We start from the raw sequence: 15,134 nt of genomic DNA on the forward strand, positions 1-15,134 counted from the left end.
TGGAGTAACTTACTGTTTTTATTCCATGGTATAGTTTTTAGAGATTTCAAGTAATGGTTCCTAGATAAACATGATGTAATCGAATGTACTTCTATGTATTCTTGACTGCACTCATGTATTGTGAAAATACAAAGTTTAGAGATATTTTAAAAATTACTTTGAATACTTAAGTATTTTTAAAAGCAAGTACTCCAGCACTTTAACTCAAGTAATAATTTGACAGAGCAACTTTCACTTGTATTGGAGTAATATATAATAATAATATATAATATTTGACATGAAGTATCTATACTCAAACTTAGGTAATGAAGCTGTGTACTTTGTCCACCACTGTCATAAGTCCTAATTTAAGCATAAACATCACATCCTTATGTCCATACAATCCCTAATTTAAAGGTATTGTTATCTGTTATTAATTAAAAGTGTACTTCAAACTTCCTCCTGCTCCGCATCTCAGGTATTGGAACTGTCCCCGTTGGCCGTGTTGAGACCGGTGTCCTGAAGCCCGGTATGGTCGTCACCTTTGCTCCCCCTAACCTGACCACTGAGGTGAAGTCAGTGGAGATGCACCATGAGGCCCTTACTGAGGCTCTGCCCGGTGACAACGTCGGCTTCAACATCAAGAACGTGTCCGTCAAGGAAATCCGCCGTGGAAACGTGGCCGGTGACAGCAAGAGCGACCCACCCATGGCTGCTGATAACTTCACCGCCCAGGTGAGTCGAAGGACAAGACAGGATTAAGGTAAAAGTGAAGGAATGAGGACAAGGACATACTTGTGTTGAACATGAAATCCTTTTTTATAGTGATTTCATGAGATAGAGATAAGATTGGTAGAGTTGTGAGGACGACTTTCTAGACAATGGACACCAAACAAGAGTCACTATCCATATTCAGATGGAACAGCGGCTGAATTTTTGGAAACAGAGCAAGACTGAAGTTTAATACAGGGAATGTAAAGGCATGATGGAGACAGGGTCTCTAATATCGACATAAAAGCAAATAGAATCATGAAGAGATAGTCTACCACCAAGATTACAGTATATTACCTTACTATAGGCTTAAACATGCACTCCTGTTTCCTCTGCCTTTTCTACAAGTGGAGCAAAAACAGAACTTGTGTCCTCTGAGGTTTTAAAAATGTCCACTGCGGAGGTCATGATCGCCACAAGACAATATACAGTATATGAGCTGGATCAAATGGACTCTCTGTCACAAAACATAATGAACTTTGAGGGTCCCTGCGAGACCTTACAACAGTCGCTCTGCATCAGTTTAACCAACAGCCAGTCAACATAGATGATCAGATTTTTCTTTTTAACAGTCCTCTTTGTGTCTCCTTGTCTCCGTCCTTCTGCAGGTCATCATCCTGAACCACCCCGGCCAGATCTCCCAGGGTTATGCCCCCGTGCTGGACTGCCACACCGCTCACATTGCCTGCAAGTTCAGCGAGCTCAAGGAGAAGATCGACCGTCGTTCCGGCAAGAAGCTTGAGGACAACCCCAAGGCTCTGAAGTCTGGAGACGCTGCCATCATCACCATGGTGCCTGGAAAACCCATGTGTGTTGAGAGCTTCTCCCAGTATCCTCCACTGGGTGAGTGAAATGCTGTCTGCCAGTTGAAAGACCGTTACAGCAGGACGTGCAGGTTTGAAGCAGGCCCTGGTGTGGTGCAAGGTGTTTTGGATACTTACAATATGCCAAAATGGAACAAAGCCCTTATTTATTTTATCAGTTAAACATGAACAGAAACTTTCTTTGCAGAAATAAAGAATGGAACAAAAAACAAATACATACATATACATAAAGAAAGAAAGAAAGAAAGAAAGAAAGAAAGAAAGAAAGAAAGAAAGAAAGAAAGAAAGAAAGAAAGAAAGAAAGAAAGAAAGAAAGAAAGAAAGAAAGAAAGAAAGAAACTGCAGGTCCCTGAATGGCCATCAGAGGCTTTTTCCCAAAGTGAGTCCAACTCCATAGACCCCAGTGTTAAGATACTTTGCCCTGTAGCAGAAATAAGCATGTTTACAGCCTGGTTCAATATGGGTTTTTGGTCTCCATAGCTCATCACCTAATTCACAATAACTATACAGGGGTTAAATATATAGTTTATGTGACTAACCTTAAAGTTATGCTTACTTAAAAGTAGAGACACTGTGAGTAACTGTCTGCTAGGAGCAAGCGGCAACCTCCGGTCCAATGCGGAAGTGCTAAAAGCAGTTCATCGAGGATCCGCTTGAGGCGAGGAAGTACCGGAAGTCACATACACATGAATGGGAAAAAGCCGATCTTTACAGCAGAAATAAACATGTTTACAGCCTGGTACAAAAGACAAGTGTAGTCTGGATAGCTCATTTCTCGATCTGCTCTCACTGTGAGGGGGGGTGAATTTTTTTCTAACGCGGCAATTTTGAAGATATTGAGATTACTAGTCTTCCAATGAGAGGCACAGCTGCCTGCAGGAACGCTGTAGCTGTTGGCGAGGAGGCTCAAACTCCGCCTCTTTACGTCACACTGACTCGACAGCAGCAATATGGCTGCCGCCGCCGATTTGCCTCAAAGCAGCTCTTCAGAAACAGATAGGTGACGTCACGGATACTACGCCCATATTTTATACATTCTATGGCTAGGAGTCACCTCCGCTAATCGGAGTTACCACACTTGAACTAGTGAGTACAGACCCCCATGTCCACATGTTGTCACTTTGAGTTACAAAAGAAGATAACTACAGCCAAAATACCAACTTTTGGTTCAGATTGGTCATTCAGAAACCACAGAGTGGCCACATCCTCATCGGATGTTTATCATCATTAGAGACTCCGAACAATCATCAGATTTACTTTTGTGTAGCTTCAGGATGTGCGCATTAAGCCGACTGATCGTCACCGTCGCTAGTCTGTACCAGAGCTACTGTTTACGGAGGCCAGCCCCCATTATCATGTCACGGCTAGCTCGACTGCAGAACATAATAAGAGACACAACACACAGGAATGAACTGAAAACGTTGAAACAAACCATTGAGAGGGAGCTAATGTGAAGCCCTGCATAAATAGACTCAGGCTAATTGATCCACAACTTTGGGAATCACCACAGGAAGTTCCAAAATAAAACAGGAAGTAACACCAATGTAACATGTTGTAAGTGTGTAAGTGTTGATCATAGTTTTATTTATATAGACCCTGAATCCTGGTCATATGTTGTATGAAGCTGTAGCTGTGGTTTATAACTGACGCCATTATGCTGTAATGCTCTACTACACAGCACAGATTATTACTCACAAACTCTATGAACATGTGTTAAGAGGTTGAATAGATTGTACTCAATTTCTGAATGGTTTCTTAACTTAACTATAGGCAGCTCGTCAGGATATAAATTCCCATTTAAACAACTGGGAAACTGGTCCATTCAGCACATCCCCAGTGGTGCTGTGAAGTCGGCTCATGTTACTTAATTCAGCAACTACAACTACTGCTAGATTTGATATTGTGTGTAATATTTTAGCCTCTAATTGACTCTGGTGCATCTTTCCTCCAAGGTCGCTTTGCTGTGCGTGACATGAGGCAGACAGTGGCTGTCGGTGTCATCAAGTCTGTTGAGAAGAAGCTTGCTGGTGGTGGAAAGGTCACCAAGTCTGCACAGAAGGCCGAGAAGAAGAAATGAATCGTCATGCAGGACGTCAAACAAGAAGTCGTGCCTCAGCAGCAGCAGGTTGCCCCATCCCTTCTTCTCCCCTGCCACCCAGCGCCGTCTTCTCTGAAGCAGAGCTCTCTACTCAAGGACTGGCTTATGCTGATTAAAACCCATCGGAAGAGTTTCCGCAGGAAAGGAAGGCTCATGTCATGTAGGGGAAACTATGATCATAATTAACTTCAAACCAAAACAATAAAAATCTTAAACATTGCCAAATGAAGATGACTCCTTTGTGTTTCATTACCTAACAAGTTCATGGACCTCAAACTTATTTGAGCACATTTAGATTGCAAAAGTCAAACACATGGATTGTCATTTAAAGGGGAAAGTTCTCAGGAGAGAAACTCCAGATAGAAAAGTTTTCTGAGTGTTTCTTTACCTTTAGACTTGTGTTAGGATTTAAATTTCTGTCAAAACGACCAGGAAAAGAGTTCTTCAGAACCCACAAACATGGATTTTTTTCCATTTTTGTGAAAAGATATTTTGGGGGCCCTGGTTGGCCTTGAACTCAAAGCAGACACCTCGTGCATAAATACTATAGTCCTCACTCCTACGGTCTCTGGTTCCACTCCACTTGGCCATGACCCCTTTCTGCATGCTTTTCCCCACTCTCTACTCCCCACATTCCCTCTCTCTCTTCAGCTGATCTATCAACAAAGGAAAAAAAAAAGACCCCAAAAACATTATTTTGTGTCCTTGTTCCATACAATAGTTGATCTACCTAAATGGACACATGGTCCCTTGGTCCTTGAGCTCCAAAAGAAGGTGGACCATTACTCTGGCAGGAAGTATAAACACAATCGCAGGTTTGTTGAATCTGGAGACGAAAAGTTGTTTAATAGTTTTGTCGTCTCATCAATTAGATTTGTTAAACTCTTAAATTGACCCTTTTGCAGGACACATTTTGTTATGCCTGTTTAGCACGAGCTCAGGTGTATTAGACAACAATTATGATGATGGGTTTGTTCTGTTTTGTAGAGCAGAGCTAAAGGCAATGGTATAGTGCATGATGTACTGAACTATGATTGTAATTAACTTCAATCCAAAACAATCCAAATCTTAAACATTGCAAGTGAAGATGACTCCTGTGTGTAACCTAACGAGAATGAATGGATCTCAAACACCTTGGAGCACATGTTGGTCAAAATATGCAGACAGTCAGTTTGGGCCCTAAGGTGATAAAGGTGGTGCTCCTTTTTCTGGAAAGTCGTTTTCTTTTAAATCTTTTGCTGCATTCCTGCAAAGATTTTTCCAGGAGATAGGACTCAGGTAGAAAAGCTCAAACAGTGAAGTGAAGAGTTTCAAGGTGTGGTGTGTAAAAGGCCGTAAACAAGGACCGACAAGCAGAACTTGTCAGTCAGGTATGCTCTTGAGAAACGGTCACTGACATGTTGACGCACAGGTATAATCATGCAAATGTGGTAGTTGAGTAGATGGAGGAACCTTCAACAGAAATGCGCCGAATCAGGCCCAAGCCAGAAAATCAGGAGGAGGGCTTACAAAAAGGCGTTGCCCAGAGCTCACTTTTTACGGAAACAGCACTTTGAGACGGCGCAGACAGAGCAGGGGACGACGTTCATCCACCACCTCTTGATAGCCTTGCAACCAGGTGAGTTATATCACAAACCAAAATCCTGAAATGCCAAAACCATTCCTTATCTGGAAGGTAGCTCTAATTACTTCTAATCAATGTGATGATTTTTTTAACGAGAATGTCAATGATCTGTAAATATTTCTACATATTTACTAATAATCAATTATAATGTAAATTGATTACACCAGGCTCAGACCACGTGGCAACAGTTAATCTGAAACATGTGATGAAAGTTTTCTTCTTTGACGAACATTTGAACTTTTTTCAAATTTAAAGGTTAACTTTAACTTTAAATCAGTCAACATTGATAAAGTAAATCTACTCAAATTACTGTATTTATGATACCCTTTTCAATTTTTTCCATTTTCTGGCAAATGCTTCCAAGATAAAGAGAATAATATAGTGCATGTAATCCTAACATCTGCTTTTAAAACTCTACTAACCCATTGATTTTTAGACCAGTATTGTATTTTTAAAGATTTTTATACTAATAGTAGCGACAATGATCCAACAGAAAAGCGTTTTATGCAACACTATAATTCTAAACGAATGACTGTTACTTAATGTTGTCACAAATTATGTTTTGAGGTTGAGTTTAAGAAGTTTTACTTACCAGGAAGTACTTCTTTTAGTACTTATTTAAAGTTTTAAGTGTTAAGTTACCAGTTTGGATTTAATTAGCCGGTAGGCCTCACATTATGTAACAACCGGCAAGCCAATGCTAGCCCACGTGGCCAACTAGCTAACATCGGCTAATGTTAGCTTCCCCAAAACGACTTAGCTCACATTGTTTTTCTACCCAAATCTTGAAATATGTAACTTAAAAGTTACCTCTCTGCTTCCAGCGTAGCGAACTTCCAGTAAATCAAAATGCCAAAGGAAAAGATCCACATCAACATCGTGGTCATCGGCCACGTCGACTCCGGCAAGTCCACCTCTACCGGCCACTTGATCTACAAGTGTGGAGGAATCGACAAGAGAACCATCGAGAAGTTCGAGAAGGAAGCTCAGGAGGTTAGTAACGGTGCCACAAGAGGTCTACATTTAAATTTTTGGGCAAATATTCACATTTTGTAACTCTGTGACACAACAAGGGCCTGCAACACTCACTGCCTGAAAATACAGGTTTTAATAAGGTGTGGCGGATGTGACTGCTCCCCATGTTTGCTTTGTAACAGCTGCCACCTGCTGGTGAAAAATAAGTACCACAACTATCAAGGACATTTTACAGCAATCCTGTTTGAGTGATTTGTATATCACACTTTTAAAGAATGTATTAAACATGTGCTTTCTTAAAAAGATCACCTGAACCATTTTCAACCACCTTCTTTTATTACTCATAATGTGACTATGAGAGGCGGCTGACGAGGGATTCATTTAGTTCCATTTGTCAAATATTTTAAAAATGTAACTAATTCATACAACCGCTTCCTTCATGTGTGTATTCTAGTCAATACAAAACACAGAACACACAACAGGTGATCCAGCCTTTAGAAAACCTGGACAAAAAGCTGTGGGTAATAATAATCACTCACAGGCTTGATTCATTTGAAAGTAGGGCGTTCAGTTTTATTTTAAAACGGCTGGATGGTTCCTCAATGAAAATCTGAAACTAGAATTTGTGATGACTACAAAAAAAGGAAGTTGAACATTGAAAGAAAAGCTACGTGAATTAAAACCTGAAGTAATGTTTGTAATTAACTTCATATCAATTGTATTGTCCATAGCAGTGAAAAAAAACAACAACCTGATTTATTCCTTTTTATAGATGGGCAAGGGCTCCTTCAAGTACGCCTGGGTGCTGGACAAACTGAAGGCCGAGCGTGAGCGTGGTATCACCATCGACATCGCTCTGTGGAAGTTTGAGACCACCAAGTACTACGTGACCATCATTGATGCCCCTGGACACAGGGACTTCATCAAGAACATGATCACTGGTACCTCTCAGGTAAAGATGCACCTTTCAGTCTACTCACTGCTGATTTTTTTACTTGAAGGTTTCGTACATTGCACCACAAATGGCAACAGAGATTTAACCCAAAATCATGACATCAGTTGCTAAATCATTATAACGTTTGCTGCTGAAATGAAATGAAGTAGAGGATGAATTAAAAATCTATTTTATTACTCATCAGTGGGCATCCTTTGGGAAAAGGAGATACAGCCAATGGCTAAACTAAAAGTAATGTTTTACTGATAGACTATTATTTGGTCAGGCAAAATTACATTTTTGTGCCCTGCTCTTTTCCTGCTCACTCTACATCTAAAGGCAACCCAATATAATGTTACGCCCCAGCCCTGTGGGGCTAACAATGATCCAACACATGACCCACAGAAACACCTTTTAACACGTAAAATAAGGGATTTAATTTAAAACCACAAAAAGGGTTTAACAATTCAACAAAGATAAACTGTATTCTAACAGGACACAACACAACAAAAACACACACAAATCCCCTGAAGGAGAGGCAGCCGGACAGCAGTCCCCAACTCAACTGCCTCCCCTTGACTGCAGGCAGCTATGGTCTTTTAAAGGCCCACAGCCAAGTGAAGCTCATTGCCTCAATCAGGAGGCTCCTACAGAGAAGGCGACAGAGGGGGAGGGACACAAAACAAAACATACAGCCATAACAATAAGATCATATCATATCAGTTATTACATAACTCTAATTGGGGTTTTTTTCAGCTTTAGAACGGACATAATAATGGCATTAACAGTATAATTAAGCAAATAAAGGCATGTATTATTTCAGTCTAAGCGTCTACTCATCAACAACACTGGAAAGCAATATCTCTGTTGCCAGACCCTGCAGGTGTGTGTTGCTTAGAGAGAGACACGTCTTAAACGAAGTGAATTTATTTTCTGAAGAGAAAACCAAAAAGAAAATGAGAGTTCAATCTTTTTATTGAAATAATCAAAACATTTCTACGTTTCTGTTTTTAAAGCACACAGAGCAAAAATTTTAAAAGCCTTATTTAATCTGAAAATGATGGAACATTTCTCCCTGTTTAGGCTGACTGCGGCGTGCTGATTGTTGCTGCTGGTGTTGGTGAGTTTGAAGCCGGTATCTCCAAGAACGGTCAGACCCGTGAGCACGCCCTGCTTGCCTTCACCCTCGGTGTGAAGCAGCTCATTGTTGGAGTCAACAAGATGGACTCCACCGAGCCCCCTTACAACCAGGGCCGTTTCGAGGAAATCCAAAAGGAAGTGAGCACCTACATCAAGAAAGTAGGCTACAACCCTACCGCTGTTGCCTTCGTCCCCATCTCTGGATGGCATGGAGACAACATGCTGGAGAAAAGTGAAAATGTAAGAAATCTGTTCCAGTTCTCTGTGACTTTGGTTTAAGATTTGGATAAGGTTAAATTTCTAATCATTCTTTAAATCTGTTTGTAGATGTCCTGGTTCAAGGGATGGGCGGTTGAGCGCAAGGAGGGCAATGCCGCAGGAACCACTCTGCTGGAGGCTCTCGATGCCATCCTGCCCCCTAAACGCCCAACAGACAAGCCCCTGCGTCTGCCCCTGCAGGACGTCTACAAAATTGGCGGTAAGGAGATACTGTAACTTCACCTCACCTTGCGTAGTATCACATTGCGTTACTCCACAAAGCACACTGAGTTTTTGCATGCAGCTGATATTCATGTAACTACTCTGCTTAAACCAGGAGCACAAGTCACACAGTGTTGTAGCAGCATTATATTAAAGATTTCATTTTGCAGATGTTTTTGTCCAAAGTAACGTACGTCTGAGAGAGAGTACAGGTCTAGACAGGAGGAAGATCATGAGGTCATGCCATTAACAGCTTCAAGTACAATAGGACACAGGTGCTGCCACGCTATAGGCAACACATGCGGTGTAAACCAGGAGAAGATATGTTCATAGCATATATTTTCCAGCCTCACAAGGTTTACTGACATGGTGCCCAAAGGCAAGAACAATTGATTGGCATCTAAGACCAAAACTCAGTGATTCAAAGGCATATCTCTCTCTGTACCCTCTTTCCTGTTTAAGAAAGCTCTCTCCACCTACACCAGCCACGTTAACAGCTTCTTTACAGTTATTGTCAGAGCTTAGAGGTCAAACTCCTTTGTCCAGGAAATCTTCTCTTCCTCTGAAGTTGTTTTATTTTGTAATTCACCAAAGAACGTACTAAACTTGATGCTCCTTGCTCTCTATCAGGCATTGGAACTGTCCCTGTCGGCCGTGTTGAGACCGGTATCCTGAAGCCTGGCACGATCGTCACTTTTGCTCCCGCCAACCTGACCACTGAGGTGAAGTCTGTGGAGATGCACCACGAGGCCCTTACTGAGGCTCTGCCCGGTGACAACGTGGGCTTCAATATCAAGAACGTGTCCGTCAAGGAAATCCGCCGTGGAAACGTGGCCGGTGACAGCAAGAACGACCCTCCCATGGCTGCAGCTTCCTTCCTCGCCCAGGTGAGTCGAAGGACAGGACAGGATTAAGATGAAAGAGAAGGGATGAGAAGATTAGATGAACTAATATTAGGTTATTTTAGAAGCTTCAACTTTAAAAAGCATTTTAGGATATCTAGATACTGAAGCAAAACAAACATAGAAGAAGTGACAGCTTAAAAAACAAAAACACAACAGACCTTTGTTTTAAGGAAAATATGAATGTATTATTGGAGCAGGAATTCTTGGCCTCTGCTGCCCCAATATGGACCTTCTATGAGTGATCTGAGCTCACTGAATACAGTGAACTAAAAAGCTGTAGTTCTATCATCAGAAAAATACATTTACATTATTTAGTGCACCTGTGAGACCATTCTGAAGTTCCTCCATCTCACTCCACTCCTTAAGGGAATCACTCGATGTTAGTTTTTGACCTCCTCTCTTCTCGACCCTTTGCAGGTCATCGTCCTGAACCACCCCGGAGAGATCCATGCAGGTTACGCTCCTGTGCTCGACTGCCACACTGCTCACATCGCCTGCAAGTTCGCCGAGCTCAAGGAGAAGGTGGACCGGCGTTCTGGCAAGACGCTTGAGCAAAACCCCAAATTTGTGAAATCTGGAGATGCTGCCATTGTTAATTTGGAACCAAACAAACCCATGGTCGTTGAGCCCTACTCTCAGTATGCCCCATTAGGTGAGTGTGGTGGGTCTGAAGGCCACGATGTAGAACACAATGTTTTTGTTTTCACTGTAGACCAAATGTTAAAAATGCCCAGTCCGCTGAAAGAATCATCTTTACAGCCCGGTACAAAATCTGGATTTGGTCTTTATGGCTCATGAAAACTTTACAGTGCTACATTTCAGTAAAGTAATCTTTTAAACATGATATCTCGGATTAAAGTCATGCATACTAACTGGCAGTGACACTCTGAGTAAGTGATGGATGCTACTACCTGTCTGTTTGGTGTCACCTCAGCTAATTCACACTGATCTCCAACTCTAGTAGAAAATGCATTAAAAGAAAGGTTGTGAACTAAAGTGCCAAACAAATTATTTCTTCCATTGCTGGCTTAACTGCAGAGACAAAGCTCTGTATTCACACCAGCTGCCTCCTGCTATCATGCAGAAGATAACAGAGGATGGCTGCATTCTGTTATCATTCAGCAATTTAACTGCTTGGCCGAACCAGCCTTTAGATAATTAATCAATTACATCATACACATGCACAAAGATTGGTAAATCTTTTCAAAAACAAGTAAACAGCTAGGTCTGGGTCGATAGCAAAAATTAGGACCAGACATTTAATGAAATAGCTGTGTTCCTTTGATCCTTTTTACTTTAATAGAAGTGAAGGAGGTTAGATTGATAAAACTGAATTTGTTGCAATGTTCATTCATTTAGCCTCTGACTCTCTCTCTTGATACATCTCTTCCTCCAAGGTCGCTTTGCTGTGCGTGACATGAGGCAGACAGTGGCTGTCGGTGTCATCAAGTCTGTCGTGAAGAAGGAACCTGGTGCTGGAAAGACAACCAAGGCTGCACAGAAGGCTGAAAAGAAGAAATGAATTTTCATGCAGGATGTCAAACAAGAAGTGGTGCATCAACAGCAGCAGGTTGCCTCATCCTCTTTCCCCCTCCGCCATCCAGCGCTGTCTTCTCTGAAGCAGAGCTATCTACTCAAGGACTGGCTTATGCTGATTAAAACCCATCGGAAGAGTTTCCGCAGGAAAGGAAGGCTCATGTCATCTAGGGGAAACTATGATCATAATTAACATCAAACGAAAACAATAAAAACCTTAAACATTGCTAAATCAACATGACTCCTTTGTGTTTCATTAACTAACAAGGGTTCATTGATCTCAAACACATCACAGGACTATTCAGTTAAATTTGGTCAAAACAAAAGGCTCATCATTTTAAATTCAGTTAAAGGGAAATATTCTAATATGTCCACAATATGTGTGCTTAAATCATTGGTCATAAGATTGATTTTTCAGAGGAGAAATGCAATTAAGTAAACATAGATGCTGCACTGAGGTATATACAGTATACATATATATGTATTTATATATTAATTCATTTTAATTTAAGCCAGTTTACACCCTTACTTAACATGTACAGGGAGGTATAGTGCATATTACTCCAACGCAGGATCATACAGAGTCCCTGAGGTTTACCTTGTGCGCACTATTTGAAGCTTCAGTGAGGATCCCTATGTTTATGCAAATGTTTGCCACCCCTGTAGACAGAGCAGCAGTTTTCATCTCTCTTCTGTGTTTGTTTTTAATTCTGTACAAGGGTGGTTTTTTGAAACGTGTAAAGATATTAAACTCAAGTGTTTTGCATAATTAGGGGCATGGCTGACTTGACTGACAGGTGGACACAGTGTTGCTGTTAGCGAGGAGGCTAAAGGTCCGCCTCAACTCCACTGCTTTGCCTTGTAACAGGTCAACCGAAAGTCAGGTTGAGTCAGCATGATGATGGTGATGGAGACCATATCCATGATTTTTACAGACCACGAAGTCAAAACATTTAGAGCTCCCCCTACTGACCGGCTGCAGTATAGGTCATAAACACTTTTCCACATTTTTCTGAGGACTCTAGCTTTAATAAGTTATTTGATTTTGAAAATGATTGATTGACAGCTCTGTTGTCATATGAGGCTCTGTTCTTTGGGGCTCATCTTGGAGGTTGCTGGTTCGACCCCCCGGCCTTGACTGCATGCCCTCGTCTCTCTACTCCCCACATTTCCTGTCTCTCTTCAGCTGTCCTATCAATAAAGGTAAAACTTTCCATTACTCTTTCTTCCACTCTCCCTACAATGGACTTGAACCCAGAACCATTGGATTGAAAGGCAACACCACCACACCACAGGCCTGCTCGGTAGTGTTTGCTTTATTGGCTTTTTTGGTTCCACCATTTTTATATAGTTGTTCAAAAGCACAGCTCAAGCGACAGTGTGAGGAAAGCATGTCACCACTATGTGACACCAAAATCAAATTGTGATTAGGGTTAGTTCAGCATAAAGTATTAAATTTCCTCAAATTGTGTTTAAAATGTGTGTAGAGACTGCCATCTGCAGGTCGAAACCTGACTACTGCAATGGAGTTTTTCTAGTGGCTGGCTGAGTTCACGGTGACATATTTGGTACTTGCGTCTGTCATCGTACCCTATATAACCTACCTCACCACATTCCACAAACTCCAGCCCTGTCCAAATGTAGACATTGACGTTCCAATGGTGTTTTTTGAAATTCCGGGGTAGATGCTCTTCAGCCGAAACTCGGGGGTTTAGTTACCCTTTAAGGGACGACTGACTGTCATGTGATCCAGGCTCTCACCGTACAGACTGTTTAACCACAACATCTAAAATATATTAATAGGCTATAGAACTATAAATATATAAGTTATAGGCTACTGTATACACATACATGTGTAGATAAATAGATTAAGGCTGTTTTATATATTTATACTTACAGGCAATCTTTTTTACCTGTAAATTTCATTGAAACTTTCATGATTCTTTTTTTTCTGTAGCACTTTCCATGCTCGCGGGCTTCCCCTAGGAATCCCGTGTTTCACGTCACAATGCTATGAACTCTGGGTAATTCCCTTACGCTAAGTCTGCACAAATGCCCACTTACAGAAAGGGGGCATAAAGGGCTCAAAGAGTCAGTGAGAGATCCCTCACACACTTGATGATTTGACAGTGGGACAGCCCTAAACCCTCACGGACTTGGCAGGAACGCACCTCAAAGTCAGCGAGTGCTTGAGGGTGGACATTGAGATTGGTCCACTGACTTTGAGGCGCGTTCCTGCAAAGTCTGTGAGGGCTTAGGATGTCCCACTGTCAAATCATCAAGTGTGAGGGATCTCTCTTAGACTTGTTGAGCCCTTTATGCCCCCTTTCCACAAGTGGGCATTTTTGCAGACTTAGCGGAAAGGGATTTACCCATAGTTCATAGCATTGTGAGATTGTGACATGAAACATGGGATTCCCAGGAGAAACCCACGAGTATGGAAGGATTAACGAACGCCCTAACATGAAATTAAAAAAGTAGGAGAGTAAACAAGAACCATGAAGGTGCAACCAATAGTTGGCCTTACAAAAAAAAGTTTCCCTGTATGTATAAATGTAGAAAACAGCCTTTATCAGCCTGAACCTTTTCATCTTCAGACATATGCATAGTATAATTTATATATTTATAGTTATATATTCTAAATGTTGTGGTTAAGCAATCTGTATGGTAAGAGCCTGGATAACATGGCAGTCTGTCCCTGTTGCACTGTTTTAAACCTACTTTATAGTATTATATTTATTCCTTCAGATGGCTTATTTATTTTAACTTGGTGTAGTCTTAGACTCAGACCTTAATTTCAGAAGCCACATCAAGACAATTACAAAGTCAGCCTACTATCACCTTAAGAATATATCAAGCATTAAAGGACTTATGTCTCAGCAGGATGCAGAAAAACTGGTCCATGCATTTATCTTTAGCAGACTAGACTACTGTAACGGGGTCTTTACAGGACTCCCTAAAAAGGCCATCAGACGGCTGCAGCTCATACAGAATGCTGCTGCTCGAGTCCTAACAAGGACCAAAAAAGTAGACCACATCACTCCAGTTCTTAGATCTCTACACTGGCTTCCTGTCTGTCAGAGAATGGACTTTAAAATCCTGCTGATGGTTTATAAAGCACTGAATGGTTTAGGCCCAAAATACATTGCTGATCTGCTGCTACTTTATGAACCACCTCAACCTCTGAGGTCATCAGGTACTGGTCTGCTTTCAGTCCCTAGAGTAAGAATGAAACATGGTGAAGCAGCGTTTAGTCATTATGCACCACATATGTGGAACACACTCCCTGAAAGCTGCAGGTCCGCTCCAACTCTCACCTCTTTTAAATCAAAGATTAAGACTTTTTTATTTGCCACTGCCTTCCTCTCTTAGCTCATTTTAACTCACTTTAAATTAAAATTTTAATGTAATTTTTAATACATTTCTAATTTTCCTTTTTTCTATGTTTTATTATATTTGTCATTTTAATTATGTTCTTTTATGCCTGTCTGAATGTTACCAATGCTTTTAATCTTTTAATGTAAAGCACATTGAGTTGCCCTCGTGTATGAAATGTGCTATACAAATAAAGCTTGCCTTGCCTTAACTTTGCTTATTTTTTTTCTTGCAAGCTCCTTTTTATCTCTTTTCTTCTACATTTTGTGTTTATTTTAATGTTTATTTGTTGTACCCAGGGTCTGAGAAACACCATCAATCCTCTGTATGTCTGGTACATACTGTAGATGTGTGTGTGTATTTCAGGCTGTGTGTAGCATGAATTTTCCCTCAGGATTAAATCTAATTAGACATTAAATGGTTGAAGGTACATCTTCACAGGACAGCTTACAAACAGATGATTAACCTCAGTAACAACACGAGACCAGTGAAG

The 15,134-nt window shown here is 41.1% G+C and overlaps 2 protein-coding genes across 5 annotated transcripts in view; both read left to right on the forward strand.

The window, feature by feature from the left end:
* LOC117828493 (elongation factor 1-alpha) overlaps nt 1-3,901 on the forward strand; it is a 28,342-nt gene extending 24,441 nt beyond the window's left edge. For all 3 annotated transcript variants that reach the window (XM_034705667.1, XM_034705666.1, XM_034705668.1), the window contains 3 exons: nt 458-714; nt 1,359-1,593; nt 3,527-3,901. In XM_034705667.1, coding sequence (XP_034561558.1) covers nt 458-714; nt 1,359-1,593; nt 3,527-3,651 — 617 coding nt within the window. In that variant the 3' untranslated portion in view covers nt 3,652-3,901. The remainder of the gene's footprint in view (nt 1-457; nt 715-1,358; nt 1,594-3,526) is intronic.
* A 1,083-nt stretch (nt 3,902-4,984) lies between these two features.
* Nucleotides 4,985-11,502, forward strand: LOC117828494 (elongation factor 1-alpha-like). 2 transcript variants are annotated; one of them, XM_034705669.1, is made up of 8 exons: nt 4,985-5,290; nt 6,121-6,289; nt 7,044-7,223; nt 8,289-8,585; nt 8,673-8,823; nt 9,456-9,712; nt 10,148-10,382; nt 11,128-11,502. In XM_034705669.1, the coding sequence occupies exons 2-8, from the start codon at nt 6,146-6,148 to the stop codon at nt 11,250-11,252; spliced, it is 1,389 nt and encodes a 462-aa protein (XP_034561560.1). In that variant the 5' UTR covers nt 4,985-5,290; nt 6,121-6,145; the 3' UTR covers nt 11,253-11,502. The 2 variants fall into 2 exon arrangements, with proteins under 2 accessions (XP_034561560.1, XP_034561561.1); XM_034705670.1 differs by lacking the exons at nt 4,985-5,290; nt 6,121-6,289 and adding an exon at nt 6,868-6,959.
* Nucleotides 11,503-15,134: the final 3,632 nt, after the last annotated feature.

The sequence above is a fragment of the Notolabrus celidotus genome, chromosome 16 (assembly GCF_009762535.1).
Source record: "Notolabrus celidotus isolate fNotCel1 chromosome 16, fNotCel1.pri, whole genome shotgun sequence".
Lineage (NCBI taxonomy): Eukaryota > Metazoa > Chordata > Actinopteri > Labriformes > Labridae > Notolabrus > Notolabrus celidotus.

What these genes read in the sequence shown, in the direction of transcription:
- LOC117828494 (XM_034705669.1), top strand. Translation starts at nt 6,146, where the DNA reads ATGCCAAAGGAAAAGATCCACATCAACATCGTGGTCATCGGCCACGTC. An exon ending in GGACGTCTACAAAATTGGCG is followed by an intron (nt 8,824 to 9,455) that starts GTAAGGAGATAC and finishes GCTCTCTATCAG; the next exon opens with GCATTGGAACTGTCCCTGTC. An exon ending in CTCTCAGTATGCCCCATTAG is followed by an intron (nt 10,383 to 11,127) that starts GTGAGTGTGGTG and finishes TCTTCCTCCAAG; the next exon opens with GTCGCTTTGCTGTGCGTGAC.